Source organism: Erigeron canadensis, chromosome 2 (genome assembly GCF_010389155.1).
Source record: "Erigeron canadensis isolate Cc75 chromosome 2, C_canadensis_v1, whole genome shotgun sequence".
Lineage (NCBI taxonomy): Eukaryota > Viridiplantae > Streptophyta > Magnoliopsida > Asterales > Asteraceae > Erigeron > Erigeron canadensis.
In genome coordinates this window covers 38365832-38381268 of record NC_057762.1, presented here as the reverse complement: position 1 = coordinate 38381268, position 15437 = coordinate 38365832, and the positions used below count along the sequence as shown (strand labels likewise).

The following is a 15437-nucleotide window of genomic DNA, read 5'->3' as shown; positions in this document are numbered from 1 at the left end:
TCAAAAGTATAGGACATATGGCACCATCGTTAAACAAAGTTTGTACTTAAATGAGCAACGGAGATCCAAGATTTTACAACGGCAGCAATCAACATTTTATTGGTGTTGAACAATAAGACTTGTGTTCCCTGTATTGGCGTTGCAGATTGTGTTTTGTGTTCCCTGTATTGGCATTGCAGATTGTGTTTTCCTTTTTCAATAATGGTTGGCAAGGGTGGTTGAACAAAAGATATGATGGTCATTCCTTTGCCTGTGGTCAAGCATACTGCATACCTTTCCATGGATAAGAAAGAAATTGAAAGCATAAGATCAAATCCTTTACCCATAGTTTAATTGATCTGTTTTGTTTCCTATGAGAAAGATTATGTTTAATCAGTTGGCCAGGGAGTTGGGGATGATACCAACCCGTATGGAAACTTAAATAGAACCTTACAAATCAAATTGGGTGTATGCGCTTCATGCTCAAGTTTGTTCCTAATCGGGATTATTATAAAGAGATAAGAAATTGGGTTTTATGTCATGAAACCAATAATTTGAAAACTGGACCAGACATTGAACATGTCTTACGATATTTTATCGATTGAACCTTATATATTGATTACATGAATGATTTTATTATTTATCTATCTAATAAAAAAAAGCATCAATATAAGTTTTGAGGAATTTAATTTTGGCATTATATTACTAATCTAAAAAATTCTCGTACCCAACACTCTTAGTCTTACAACCATCTTGCCGGCCGTTTTTTTTTCTAACTTATTTAGTTTTAAATGTATTAAGTGACTAACCAACTAACACGCCGTTTTAAAAGAAGGTGACTGAATAAATAGATAATATCCATATATATAAAGTAAAAAGTTGAATAATTAACGGTTACTGTTGAGTAAATCAAAATAAAAAACATGAAACTTAACTTAATATATTAAGTTCAATTATTTATGTAAAAGGGAAACGAGATGTTATTCTAAAATCAGCCTCCAAAAGCCTAATTTTGTACATCCAATCTTTTTCTTTTTTAGCCACCACTACCAATCTTCTACTTCACTATTGTTGCACTCTACCACTACTCACCACCACCCTCATGCTTTATGTATGGCGAAAACATATATGCTGCTACATGGTTTCATATCAAATTTATCACATGATTGAATTTTTAAATTTGTTTTTTAAAGATTGTAGGAAGGAAGCATCCATCTTGGATGCTTCTAGCAGCATATATGTTATGCTCAAAATGTATATTTATTTTTTTTCAACCCTAAATCTAATTATTTGGCTTTTAATTTAATCCTTTAAGTTATGGTTTTGGATCAATATTCCATTGACTTCACGAAAGGTTGCGGTGGTGGCAAAGGATCCCAGCATTTTTCCGTCTGTTCCAGGAGGCTTGACCAACTTTGATCGGTTTAGAACCGGTCTATCTTGAGTGGTTTGAATAGCTTAATCTGGCCCAGTTACACTGAACGAATGGTAACTATTGAGCCAAAAATCTTCAAAAATCCGGTCTAACCAGTCCTATCGGCCGGTTTAAAACATTGGGTGAAACATTTAAAATACTCAGAAGCTACGGAAGTGAATCACTGAATTGATCCCAAGTGTATGAACAATATATGGGTCAACTGTAATTACGTACTGATTACATGTCAAACAGGTTACAAAAATTAAAGGATTAATTTATAAGACTGAATCCACTAGCTCAAACAGATCGAAAATCTCAAATTTTGTATTCAAATGTTTGCAATATTGTACTCCTCATTTTGCATATTAATAAAATTCCGTCTTGGTAGTACGTTGTTCAAGATCATTTATACACAAATCAAACACTGAAATTGTGGGTTGTTCAAAATTCCAAATCATACACAACTAACCCGTTTTGTTTCAAATTTCCACGGTTGGATTTTACAACATAAAGGGGAAGTTCGCGATATCCTACAACATTGATGTATACAAAGTGTGCCCTCAAACCGTTCATCCTGGGACCATATCAGAAAATAGTACAGTGAACATACATCCATCTTACTAGCACAAGCCAAGAAGTCCATAAACGTGAAATACCACATCAAAGCCCACTTACTGAGCTACATTAGACTTCTTGTAAGAAATTTTTTGGCGATCTATATGTCCTTTTCAAGCAGATCTCTGCAAAGTTGCCGATTATTCAGACACAGAATTAGAACGGACTTTTTCATAGAGGCGATATATAAGTGTCGATCTTGACATCTGAACTTCCCTCCCAAGAACAGAGATGACATCCTTGACTGTAATAGTACGGGCTATGTTGCTATTATTCTGAACCAGATCTTGATTCCTTGACGATTTCTTTACTGAACCTGTTACACTCTCATTCGTAAGAATCTCAAAGGCTAAATTCCATTGAGAATTAAAGTAAACCGTAAAACTTTGCAAAGCTACAAGATTTAGCATTAAAATGTAAATATATACATAGCCTTTGTGAATTTCAATTTCCCATTTGAACATGTGTGATCATAAAGTCAAAGAGTGATATTAAATAGAACAAACAAAAATTATGAACACGGATTATAAACTAGTGTAAGCTGTAACATACTTTTGTCTTTTGGTGATAACTGATAAGGAACTAAATTGGCAAACAAAGATTATATATCAGTAATGTAAAAAGTGCAAAGAAGCCATGTCATATGGAAATATGTAGATAATTGTATTCTATAGAACCCCCAAAAAAAGTGCCCGTATACAGGACAGGTTTTTTATGTTACCGTAACAAACTTGCAAAATTGAGGTCGAAAGCATAGATATAATTAGTCTTTAATCGAGTTCACTAATTTGAAGTCAACCTCGACTCGATGCATTCAAGTTGAGTGCCATCAAGTTATGTGCTATAAATGTTATGTGCTATAAATGTTGCGTGATTGTAAGAATGGTGAAAACATTAAACAAGATGTCAGTGACCTAAAAAGCGCTTAAAATAGTAGGATTAGCAAATAATGATTTAAGGTTATTCCCACAGTGAATGGGAAATGAAGCTCAAAATACATTGGTAAAGATAAGAGGAAACAAAAGTGTGGAACGTAATCAAAATCGATGCTTTAGAAAAGAAAGCCAGATACAGAATATATTAAATTAAATAAGGTGTTCAACATAGATCTGAAGGGGGGATTTATATTACACGGATAGAAGACAAACATAGGATTATAACATCTATTTCTGGAAGCATGCAAGATTGTTGAACTTGATTGTAATCCTATTAAGGTTTGGATATAACTTATAAAGGTAGGCATAATATGAACTAAATAGCCTAAGGAATAGCATATTGCAGATAACAAAAATCTATAATGGGTGGAAAGAGTCCTCGGTCTTCAAGAGTGAAGGAGCATTAAGAATTGTAATAGCTACCAGGTATCAAAGCTTAAAGCCACATAATGAAGCTACAATATTGAGTCACTGAAATTTGTTTTAAATACGAAAACGAATGTGATAAAAAATCAACGATTCAATGTCTTTATGATAGAAAAACAAAAATCAAGCCCATATTGTCATTAATGACTCGCATAAAGTTATACAAAGAACAAATAGAAATCTCATTTCCCTTTCATCAATCCAGATATAGGCATAAGACATATGAGTATATGACAGCCTGACAGGTACCAATGTAGATTATTTATATGGTAGACCCTTAAAAATAACAGGAAAAAAATATGCAATATCACTAACTTAAAAGCATCTAACAAATCAAGTTTGATTGCAGTTACCACACAAAGGGTTAAAATTAGTGATGTCACTTAGATTTAGTTGTATAGAAGAATATAGGGCGAACAACGAAAAGTGGTTCTTGTTGATACCCCAATGATAGTATTAGAAGTGAAAGTATTTTTGGAGGTGATAGGAAAAAGCATAGATAGTAAGTTATTGATAATTTGTTCAATTATTGAGACAAGTATGTTTAAAACTCAGTGATGATGAACAGCAGAAAGAAAAAACAAGACTAAATAACCCATTATGTAACTAACAGAAAAATACAAAGAGAAAGTATTAGAATTCGCAAAAAAGGTATCTTCGGGGCTATAAGACGAGGCACCAAATGAAGTCATATGGCAACCTTTTGAGAAGAAAACTTACCCTGGAAAGTAAGCATATAAAATTAAAAGCACGGAGGGATAGGATGATGCATGAGGATGTTAATTGAAGGGAAAATGCACGGTTGATAACGTGGAATAAAGCACTATCGATACAATGTGGCAGTCACACCCCACTTAAGTAGGATATGCCGTCATATCAACAGACATGGTACGCTTTAAGGGAATATTGTGGACCACTAGAAAGTTCAGCAGACATGAAATTGAGTTATTATGCTAAAAGACAAGATGGTGGGATTAAAAGTAAGAAAAGACAAAAAATTTACGAACTTAGATCAAAATACTGATGATCAAGATGGAAAGAAGTAGACAAGATATAATTGTAAGGTTCGGATGTATAGAAAATTGGCTTTAGGAAGGAGTGCAATGAAAACACACTATTTTTGGAAGCCATGAAACACACTACTTTCATAAGCCTTACAGTCACCTCTACGATCTGTTTCTTGTGTTCCTCTCCTGGCCTACCGCAATCACTCCAGGATAATGGCGTGTCACTACAAGTATGCACATATCTTCATGCATGTTTAATAGCGTATTCACTATGCATCCTCTTTTGTGGTACTCTAGATATTTTGAGCTGTTTATTATACTTAAGATGCAAATCTACCTGGGTGGCTGGGTCTTCATATGCTTAAGATGGAAATCTAGATTGCAGTATATCTATATCTATAGAGCTTGAATAGGGAAACTAATAGCTATTAAGAGGGTAGAAGGTTGCATGGCAAAATAACAAGAGGCAATAACAGAGATAGTATACTAACCTGGAGTAGCAGTGACAACAGCGGAACTCCTCTCTGTATCTGGATTATCATTGGAACTTCTCTCAGAATTCAACACGGGCTTAGGCCCAACCTCTACACTTGGCTGAGAAGTAGATGGTACATCAGGTCCACCTTCACGTTTCTGGCGGGCCTGCTCAGCCATTAGTTGCCATTTTGAGAGCATGTCATCTCCTCCTACAGCCGCTCGGGCAGCAACATTTGCAGCTGTGGTTCGCATCTTATCATCTTCTTCTTTATTTACCTTCACATTGAGAGTTCTTAAGTATAATTACAGAAACACTTAAAATGACTCCTAAGAAGCTATATTTTCTGATACCTTAGAGAATTTCCCGCGACCATCGTCACCATCACCACTACCTTCAGGCTGCAATTAAAAAAAAACTCACTCTAGTCAAATCTCATTAGTATACATAATCTGAGTTGGAAAACAATGTGACACTTGCCTCATCAGCTCTTTGAAGTTTTTCTGCATCGGCCTGCTTCTTCTCCCATTCTTCCCGAGCTTTTTGATTCATTGACATGATCTGTTGCCGAACATCTGACGTGATAACAGTCCGGTATCTTGGCTTCTCAATGTCAACTCGCTACAATTGTGATTAATTAGATTAGTAACAGTTTTAGATCTCAAAGTGAGGAGGATTCATATTTGGGAAAGGATTGGAACACAAAAGGGAAGAAATCAAACACAAAATACTTGCTTGTTTTGAAAGTCTGATGAGGTTGCTAATCAATCCGCGCAATCTTTCCTCTGCACACTGGATACGAAGCTGTATCAACATATGCATCATTTTATAAATATTAGATATGATAACTTGAAGCTTACCAGTGACAAGCACCGCTCCACATCATTGCTTCTGCTCTTTACACCACATTTTGCCACTGTTAAAAATATATCAAAACACTTAACTTGTGTACTATGCGTCTATGCCAATAAACTACATTATTTAATCATAGAATACTGCTAAATGAATTAAAGCTTTACTGATTTCAGCCAACTTCTTCTGGAGTGGAGATTTTTGCAAAATCAGCCTTTCTTCTTCTTCTTGAACAACTTTTCGTGAGGCTTCTGAAACCCGGCTGTCTTCCTTTGAACCAGAGAACAGTTGTTCTTCCTCTTCCTATACAAAGTGATTGAATCAATTCATTTCTTTTCCAGAAGCATTAGGTGATTCAGCATACTTGACACCAGATTAAAACATACCTTGAGATTCACTCCACTGACAGCAGTTACATCATTAAGTTGCTCAATACTTTGATCCGAGAATGCTCCAGACACTTTTTGCTTCTTACTGATATGTACCATTAAGATAAAATATAAATAAATACAAAATATAGCAAGAGCAAAGTCAATTTACAGTTTAAAGAAGATGTTTAGACTGCAAAAGTCAAATTACCTAATTGAATTAACAGGTGCTTCCAATGGTTTTTTCTGGCCAACTACTGGCTTTTTTGGGGGGGTCTTTATGTTACTTCCGGACCCCAATTGTGAGTTTGCAGTAGCCTGCATTCAGGAGCTTGAACATTAACAAACCGATAAACTAAATAAACAAGTACAGGGGGAGGGGGACCCAGAAAAGGTCATATTACCACATTCTGGCGTTCCAGTTGTGCTGTAATAGATTTCGGCTCAAGCTTGTTCATAGGTGTTGAAAAACCAGGCCGTGAAGACATCATTTCAAGAGAATCATCCTTTGAAGATCCTGCAACTCCACTACCATGTTCATGCTGATTTGAAGAGAATGAAGATGAATTATGTGATGTTGACAACTGGGATTTATGCTGTTGGTCATTCATCTGATCCAAAGAATCTGGTTTTGCATAGGGCATTGATGACATAAGACTCTGATCTTTATGCATTGATGGCTGCCAATGGCCTGAATTTGGTGAATTACTTGTGTAATGAGTAAGACCTGCTGCATGCATTCTCTTCATGTCAGGCAAACTCATTGGATTCATAGGCTGAGAGCCCATAGTCGGATGAACTGGACCTTGCCTCATTTGTAATGACTGTGAAGGCATATTCATATTCGGATTAGAACTCGGGTGATAGTTACCACTAGTATTTCCATAAGTGGGAAAAGACGATTGTGGAAAGTGAATATGTTGTTGCTGTTGCTTGCCAAGTCCCTGAATAGGAAAGGGTGGTTGTTCCCTCTCTTGCTTCATAGCACTAGCATTAGAAATCATATGGCTTGCTTGTACTCCATGTAAATCTGATTGGTGCTCCATTAATCGTGCTTTTTGAGCATTACTATCCATTGCTTGACTGCTTGATTCAGATGCCTGACGCAACGGCGGGGATCCAACAAACGAAGATGGCTTTTGAGTACCAATTTTAGCAGAATGTTGAGCAGGTATCTGAGCAAATAAGAACAAATCAGAACGTCTAAGAATAGGTAAAAACACATTTTATTTAACTGTTATAAATATATTATACTACATCTGCTGAGCTCCTATCAAAGTGCCAATTAGAATTTGCACAAACTTTAAAAGTTGATTAAAGTGCAAACATGTGAAGCAATGCTATTTGGATTTAAAAATGTACCCATTCAAAATCGAGCATACCATATAATTAAATCAAGTCGTAATCAACTAAAAATATGAAATTTCCTTAACCGGTACCTAATACTCGTAGCAAATAAAAAAAGTATTATTCTTTACCTGCCCTTGTTGTAACTTATAGACTGCCATCTTAAGCATATGATCCCCGACAAGACTTCTCATATGCCGGACGAATTCGTCTTTGTTAATGTTATTGTTCTAGTAAAAACATATCCATTCAGCATTATGACAGATTTATGGAACAGATACAGTACACGCTGAAAGCATAAACAATGATAACAAGGATAATAATATTAATAAAAGCAGAATAATGGTTGCTAAGGGATAACACTCTAAATTATACCCTTAATCGAGCATATAGGCCCTGGAGTTGCATAGCCTTGTCTTTATCAAGTTGTGGCTCTATAACAGGGAGCAGCAGGGCAAACGGCACTTGCTTTCCAGATGACCGATTCATAGCATTAGTAGCTGCTTGCCCTGCCGCCACAGCTTGCTGACTACGCATCCTTTGCAACTGAGCTTCATTGTCAGGGATCCGTGCTATATTTTGAGCAGGATTCTTATCAGTACTCTGCATATGCATAACTTGAGACATATGAGCATTACGTTGATCATCTTGAGGTCTGCTTGGTTCTGATTTGACATGAGTTATATCACGTGAAGTGTCATTTGGTGGATGCTGAGTTTCTCGACCAGATGCATGCCGATTTACTTCCATTGCAGATGCTTTTAGCTCATGAATATTCGGCTTAACATCCTCTTCATTAGGGAAACTGACTTTTACTTCACGTTTAGAGGATTGCCATTGTTGAAATAGCTGGCTTGGAGTATGATTGGTTCCTTGAGATAAAGCTGCAATATTGTTAAAATAATCGTGTATGACAAAGAGCTGAAAGTTGAAGGCAATAGAAACACTATTGAAAAATAAAATAAATGTATAGTTTGTAAAGTGATGGATTACATCAATCCAAAGCTACCATCAATTCATCACCATCTAAAATTACTCTATAACTAATCCTTCTAAAACCTGTACAAAATACAGAACTCCTTAGTTTTGAAAAAAAAGAAAGAGATTAGCACGGTCTCTCTTAAAGGGATTTTAGTTGACTCCCCATTTTCTCTCATTCCCCTCTTCTGTCTTTGCACAGATGCATACGTAAAACAAGACTTAACGCAGCCCGTTTTACACTCATCACGCATGTACAAAAACAACTTTGTTAATGGGTGACTGGGTGAGGTAGATACAAAGACCAAGGTTGCACTTTTTATAACCTCCACCCACAAAGAAGTACTCTGTTCATAGACCTGAAAGTCTTTTCGAACTCCTAATAATTGCCAATTACCTATTTATTACTTCATAATATCTATGCATTCAACCACTTAATACACTCCACACCAAGCCCTTCAAGCTATAATCTTATTTCATAAACTATGTCCTTTTCTATAGCTAAAAGAAAGTTGAAAAGTAGCTCATTTTTAACATCCAAGCTGAAATAGCATTTGGGTTATCTCAAAATCAAACCTTTTTACATAAACTATATATCTATACTATATTATAAAGCAGATTTTCCCTAGATTTTCAACATTGAACTTGAAATTTTCAATATTGATTTTAAGTACTTCCCCAAAATTGAACATTGAACATCTATTCTCTATTTATCTAAAACAACTATAATATCCTTTCTCTCTCCTCAAATCTCAACCAATCATCTTTTTTCTCTCTCCTCCATAAATCATTTATTACTCCAATTCATTCAAAATCTTTTATCTCAAAAACCGTACATCGATAAATTATAAAAATTGTATGGGTGTTCTTAAAATTCCATGCTCTTTCATTAGAGATGTCATTCGATATACTTTCGACAAAATTTTAAATCCGAGGGCGGAGCCCATACGGCTAAGGCATACTCTATGACATATCAACTCCTATAACCTATCATACTCTATGACCTAGGTATCACCCCACCATCTCACCTCCGCAACGCGCGGGTACTTGCTCTCGTAAAATACAAAAAAGTTAAAAGATTTGTGAGATACCAGTAGTGGAATCTTTACTTGTGGGAAGTTGAGGTGCAGAAGTATTATTAGTGGGAACTTGGAGTGCAGAATTATTGTTGTTGTTGTTCATAGTAGTCTTATTATTGTTATCATTATTATTATTACTACTATTATCAATATTATTATTCATATTAGTATCATGAGTACTATCATCAGTATTAGTATTAGTATTCATATTAGTACTATCAAGATTATTATTAGTATTATTATTATTATTGTTATTATCCCCTTCGATATCTCTATTTAGGGCAGCAGTAAAAGCCTCAACATCTGCCCCTGAATGCATTGTTTCATCCTGTAAACAATAATAAATAAAAAAAATCCCCAGGAAAAATTAAAAAAGCAACAAGATTTAGAAACAATTATAGAAATCCAAACATATAGAGATAGAATTAAATTTTACAACATGTATTGTATATAATTTGTATTAAAAAATTACCTCATCTTCCTCTAGGAACTTCATAATAGAAGGATCCATTAAATTATGATAATGGTGATAGATTTAGGAAACAGGATGAGTGCATATACGAGTTCCCAAGAAACAAGATTCAGATATGTTGTTTAAAGAAAACGCCTTTTGCTCCTCCGGTCAGCACAGAAAGTTATATATAGATGTGTAGATAGTATATAAAAGTTCTTTAAAGTGCCCTATATATAGGATGTCATATATGGGCTGGACTCTATAGTTAGCCCAAAAGTTAGAGTTTAGTTAAGCCAAGTTTTTTTTTACCGTATTGGGTCAAGTTTTGATATAAGATGGTAGGTGATCCCTACACAACACAATTTTATCATACACAACAATACATGCATCAGACAGTTGTACAGTACAACCTTTTAATGCATATATTGTTGTATATGGTAAAGTTGTGTTGTGTAGGGATCATTTCCCTTGATATAAATGTATTTGTAGACTCAATGTTTTTATAAATGTCAAAAAGGGACCAAGTTTGCTAAAAATTCTCAAAATAGGGACCCCATTGCAATGATACTTAAAAAGGAACCCCATTGTTAAAATGTACAAACCACAGGGACCAATCTTACAATTAACTCAAAAAAAAATTCAATATAATTTAATCGAGATTTTTTAACTTTACAGAACTTGAAGCTTTCATCTTAACCTTTTAATTTTGAAGTTATTATATATCTTTATCATAAGTTATTAGTTAGTTTAATTATACAAGATGTGTATGTTTAAAATTTAATTCCTACTCTAAAATAAACGAGAGCAAGTACCCGCGCGTTACGGTGGTAAAATGATGAGGGTGATAGGTCATAAAGTGTGATAGATCATAGAAGGTTATATGTTATAGAGTGTCATAGCCAAATGCCTTAGTCGTACGGGCTCCACCCTCTAAAAATTCGTTGAAAGTATATCGAATGACATCTCTAATGAAAGAGTATGAAATTTTAAGAAAACCCATATAATTTTTATAATTTATCGATGTACGGTTTTTGAGATAAAAGATTTTGAAAAATATTAGAGGAATAAAATGATATATGGAGGAGAGAGAAAGTTGTATAAATTAATGTATGGTACATCATGCATTAATACGTGTATATTGTTGAAATTAAATGTTGAAAGTTGAAAAGTGGATTTGCATTATAATATAGTATATAGAAGTATAGATAATAAATGCATTCTTTGAAAATTATACATTTTATATTATTGGTTCATTCAATGAAATTTATGATAAGTATACAACTATTTAACGCATTTTAATTATAGTTTTTATGGTTGCGATTAGCAAAATCATACCTTCATAATTTAAACTGCACACGAGAAGATATTAATTTCTAAGATTTAAGCCAGTTAAAATGACTTTTAAAAATGAATGGTTTAGCAGGAGTTGAATAAGTCTCGGATAAAGGCTTATAGGTCATTTTCTTTCTTTAGTTACAGTATCGAAATGTTCTCTTAATTCAATTGAAAAGATTTTTATCAATAGCATAATCCACTCCTCCTGAGTTATAAAAGACCCGAACTTCATTGTGTTGCGATTGATTAAGTCCTATCGGTCAGTTCTCCTATTCTTAAAACTTGATTAAAAATCAACTTTTACTACCCGCATAGTGTTAAAAAGAAAGTACAAACTTATCTAAATATATTAGCTAGCTAGCTTTTTCGAAAGTTGCACTACTTAAGTCCATGAATTCGCTATATGCCTATATATACATATCAATTAGGGGTGAGCAAAAACCGAACCGGAAAATCAAAAACCGAAAAACCCCGACAAAACTGAACTGAAAAAACCGAACGAAATCCATTGGTTTGGTTTTTGTTTTCCAAAAACCGAACGAATCGGTTCGGTTTTCAGTTTCATATGCCAAAAACCGATCAAAAACATAACTGAACCAATACCATTATATTTTAATTTATTTTATATTTGTATCATATTACATTTATATTTATTGCTTATAATTTGTAAATATGTTAATATATTTAAACTTTTTGTCTTTTTAATGTACAAATCTATATAAATTATATGTTTTAGATGAAAACGTACAATTAAATCAATTCGTTTTATAAAAGTTATATCAATTTTAACATCTAAAAAGTTTAATTAGTTACTAAAAAGCATATCTTTATTTTAGTTTCTATATCATTTTTTTTTTTGTTAATAATTGAAAATTAAATATATAACATCATAAACAAAAAAATAAAATTTTAAAATAAAAAAAACGAACAAAAACCGAAACCGATCCAAATCGAACCGAAAAACCGAACCGAACAAAAACCGAATCCAACGATTTTGATTTTTTAAAAACCGAATTGATCGGTTCGGATATCGGTTTTAGCCAAAAACCGATCCAAACCGATCCATACTCACCCCTAATATCAATCCAGCTCCGAACTTTTCTCCACTCCGTGCAACAGAGATATTTGTGTTTTTATTTAAGCATTTAAGCTTCACATTTTTTTTTAATAATATAAATAAATTAGAAGTGCATATATACAAGTCTAGGGCTGCCATCGAGTCGAGCTTTTTTTGAACAACTCGAGCTCGACTCGATCGAGTCGAACTATTATCGAGCTCGAGCCCTAAATTCAAGCTCGAAATATTTATCGAGTTGAGCTCGAGTTTTACATAGCTCGGCTCGAATACTTATCGAGCTTTTAATTTATTTTGTATATATATTTTCGATAGCATAAAAATTATATATATATATATTTTTTCAAGCTTTTCGGGCTTTCAATAGCATAAATTGTATTGTATATATATTTTCGAGTTTTTCAAGTCGAGTTTCAAGCCGAGCTCGAGCCATGTTTATAGACACAAGCCAAGCTCGAACCTTATTCGAGCTTTTCGAGTCGAGCTCGAGCCTACACTGTGAAAGTTCGTCGAGCTATTGAGCCGAACCCGAACCGAGCGAATATTGTTCTAGCCGAGCTCGAGCTCGGCTCGTCTCGATAACACCTTTAATGATTCCATATGGACGACTGACTGTAGGGAGGTATAGCAACTGATGGTCGTTTTTAATTTTGATATGATAATACATATTTGCATCACAAACAAGTCTATATATATATGCTTTTAAAAAAATGATATGCTATTGTGTTGGTGTTACAAGGCCAAGTGTGCACAAATTCAGATGGCTGGCTCGCATTCCATTACTTCTTTTGCATTCAATACGTCTCCCATTACACTACTGCATGCCCCCTGCAACACAAAGACAAAGCCCACATTCAAATCTCCTTTCTGCATTTTTTTTAATTTTTAATTTCATCATCATCATTAAATATACCAACTTCTTTCTTCCTTTCTTTATATCAATTCAATCAAATTTCAACAACATAACCCACATGATCTCCTTCAATTCATTCATTCATTACTCCCTCATTTTCACACCAAAATTTGGTAGTGTCTTTTTTTTTTTTTTTACTTATCAACATTTATTATTTTATTATCGGTACATTATATAAAATGTCATTCAAGCTAATAGGTGGTGGTGTAGTGTGAAGAACATACTTACATACATTACATCTCATATATATTTGATTTTGTTTTTTTGGATATATTATAGGGTGATATCATGAAGCAGAAAGGTTTTGGATTGTGGATTTTGTTCTTTGTGTTTGGAACTGCTTTGCTTTTTTTCTTCTTGTCTTCACTTCCTCCTCCTACTGCAGGTAATTATATATACACTTTAATATATATTTATATATATATGCAATGACATGTATGTTATGCATTTACTCTTGTTAGATCTGGCTCTTGAGGTTGTAGAAAAAATGTATCTTAATTTGTACCGTATATGAGGTCGTATTTTGTTTTCTTTTCCGTTGTAGATATGCGGCATTTCGACGTATGTATTGACTTTCATAAATTTGTAGTACGTGTTTTTCATATGTAAAAAGATTTTGGAAAGTAATACTCGTAGTTACGTTACCACGAAAACTCAACATTATAAGCATAAAGTACAACAAGACTTGTGAGATTGCTGCAAGTCATGCGACTGTCCGTGCCATTAATTGGTGTGTAACCGTATTCCAAGTCTTGAACATATATATGTTACAAAATGATTTTAAAATTTTTTTCTAAATAAAGGGTGGAGATTTCCTAAAGTTTCCTAATTTGACTAGTGGAAGATAAAAAATCTTAGATCATATCAAAATTTAAAAGTAATTTATAATTTTAACTTTTGATTGTCATCAAATAGTTAAAAGATGATTTTAACTTGACCTCGCACATTGATCTCCACCTCAAAATAAAATATGTGCTTCAAACATTAATTTGCAACAAGCTAGGGGGTTAAAATTAAAGGCAAGATTACATTATTTTGAAGACAAAGGAAAAGAGGTACGTTGTAATTCTTACATTTAAATTATGCAATTTTTAGGCCTACGTATAATTACTCATTTATATATGTATCAAAATTAGTAATGCTGTAATCCATTGTCCGTGGTGCAAATGTATCATTTTTTTTTAATGTAACATTGCTCATTTAATATTGATTAAGTGATTAATTTCTGTTTATCAGGTGATCATCTTGTTCACCAAAAGAAAATCATGTATTTAACGAAACCAATCAGGAAACTCAAGGTATGCATTACTTAAAATTATTTATTATGATTCAAATATTCAAACATATTGTTTGAAACTATTATAAAAATTTTGGTTAAATATAAAGTTCGTGTATATTTGCTCATTGTTGAACACTTTTTTGTTTATTTATTACTCACAGGAGGAAAATCACGATGAAAATGCTAATGGAAATATGGATGTAGACGACTACCTCCCTAACGATCCAGTTCCTAGTTCAAAGGCTACATCATTAAGGCCCGGTCCGATCGAACATGGCACTCCTCTTATGCCTTATATTCCAAAGCCAGCACCTCCGGGACCAAATGAGCCCGGGTATGATGGGTCTCCTTAGACGATATGATGTTTTTTGGAAGCCTGTTTTGGTACTGCTAACTACTCCAGTGTAGTGTATATCAAGTGTTGTAATAAGTTATTAATTAGCTAGGTTGTCTTAATTAATTAGTGTACTCTCTAGCTAATTAATTGGAACCCTGGTGGGAATATCCCTTTGTTGGTGTTCTTCTAGTTTGAAATTAGTGGCTGATCATGGCATCCAAGCTAAATGAGGTTTTTCTTGTTATCAAATTAGTTGGTTCGAATACGAGAGGGGCGTCTCTATTGCTTTAAGTAGAGTGAAGTGAATGTTTGAAATAGAACCTCATCGATATGAGATTTTACGCATCGATTTATTACACTTCTAAAGCCTTTTTTTATATACAACAATCTCAAAAGTAAATTATGGACTCTCAAAAGTCAAAAGTAGATTCACTTTTTATCAGTAATATGTTAAAAAAATGAAAAAATCTCATTAAATAAACATTTCATCATTTGATAATTATTTCATCCATCACTTAAATTTTAAAAGGACAAAATAACATTTGTCAAATTTCAATTTCATTAAA

At 33.7% G+C, this 15437-nt stretch overlaps 2 protein-coding genes across 4 annotated transcripts; one reads left to right on the top strand and one right to left on the bottom strand.

The window, feature by feature from the left end:
* Positions 1-1731: 1731 nt before the first annotated feature.
* LOC122588603 (transcription initiation factor TFIID subunit 4b-like) lies at positions 1732-9660 on the bottom strand. Of its 2 annotated transcripts, none has more exons than XM_043760751.1 (13): positions 9491-9660; positions 7797-8305; positions 7553-7651; positions 6479-7249; positions 6286-6392; positions 6093-6180; positions 5874-6009; positions 5715-5770; positions 5590-5646; positions 5335-5475; positions 5208-5255; positions 4871-5132; positions 1732-2327 (listed from the first exon to the last, which is right to left on the bottom strand). In XM_043760751.1, the coding sequence occupies exons 1-13, from the start codon at positions 9639-9641 to the stop codon at positions 2152-2154; spliced, it is 2601 nt and encodes an 866-aa protein (XP_043616686.1). In that variant the 5' UTR covers positions 9642-9660; the 3' UTR covers positions 1732-2151. The 2 variants fall into 2 exon arrangements, with proteins under 2 accessions (XP_043616686.1, XP_043616687.1); XM_043760752.1 differs by having other exon boundaries at positions 9509-9660.
* A 3637-nt stretch (positions 9661-13297) lies between these two features.
* Positions 13298-15207, top strand: LOC122590291. Of its 2 annotated transcripts, XM_043762615.1 has the most exons (4): positions 13298-13368; positions 13535-13640; positions 14492-14553; positions 14696-15207. In XM_043762615.1, the coding sequence occupies exons 2-4, from the start codon at positions 13544-13546 to the stop codon at positions 14885-14887; spliced, it is 351 nt and encodes a 116-aa protein (XP_043618550.1). In that variant the 5' UTR covers positions 13298-13368; positions 13535-13543; the 3' UTR covers positions 14888-15207. The 2 variants fall into 2 exon arrangements, with proteins under 2 accessions (XP_043618550.1, XP_043618551.1); XM_043762616.1 differs by lacking the exon at positions 13298-13368 and having other exon boundaries at positions 13477-13640.
* The last annotated feature ends 230 nt before the right edge of the window (positions 15208-15437 follow it).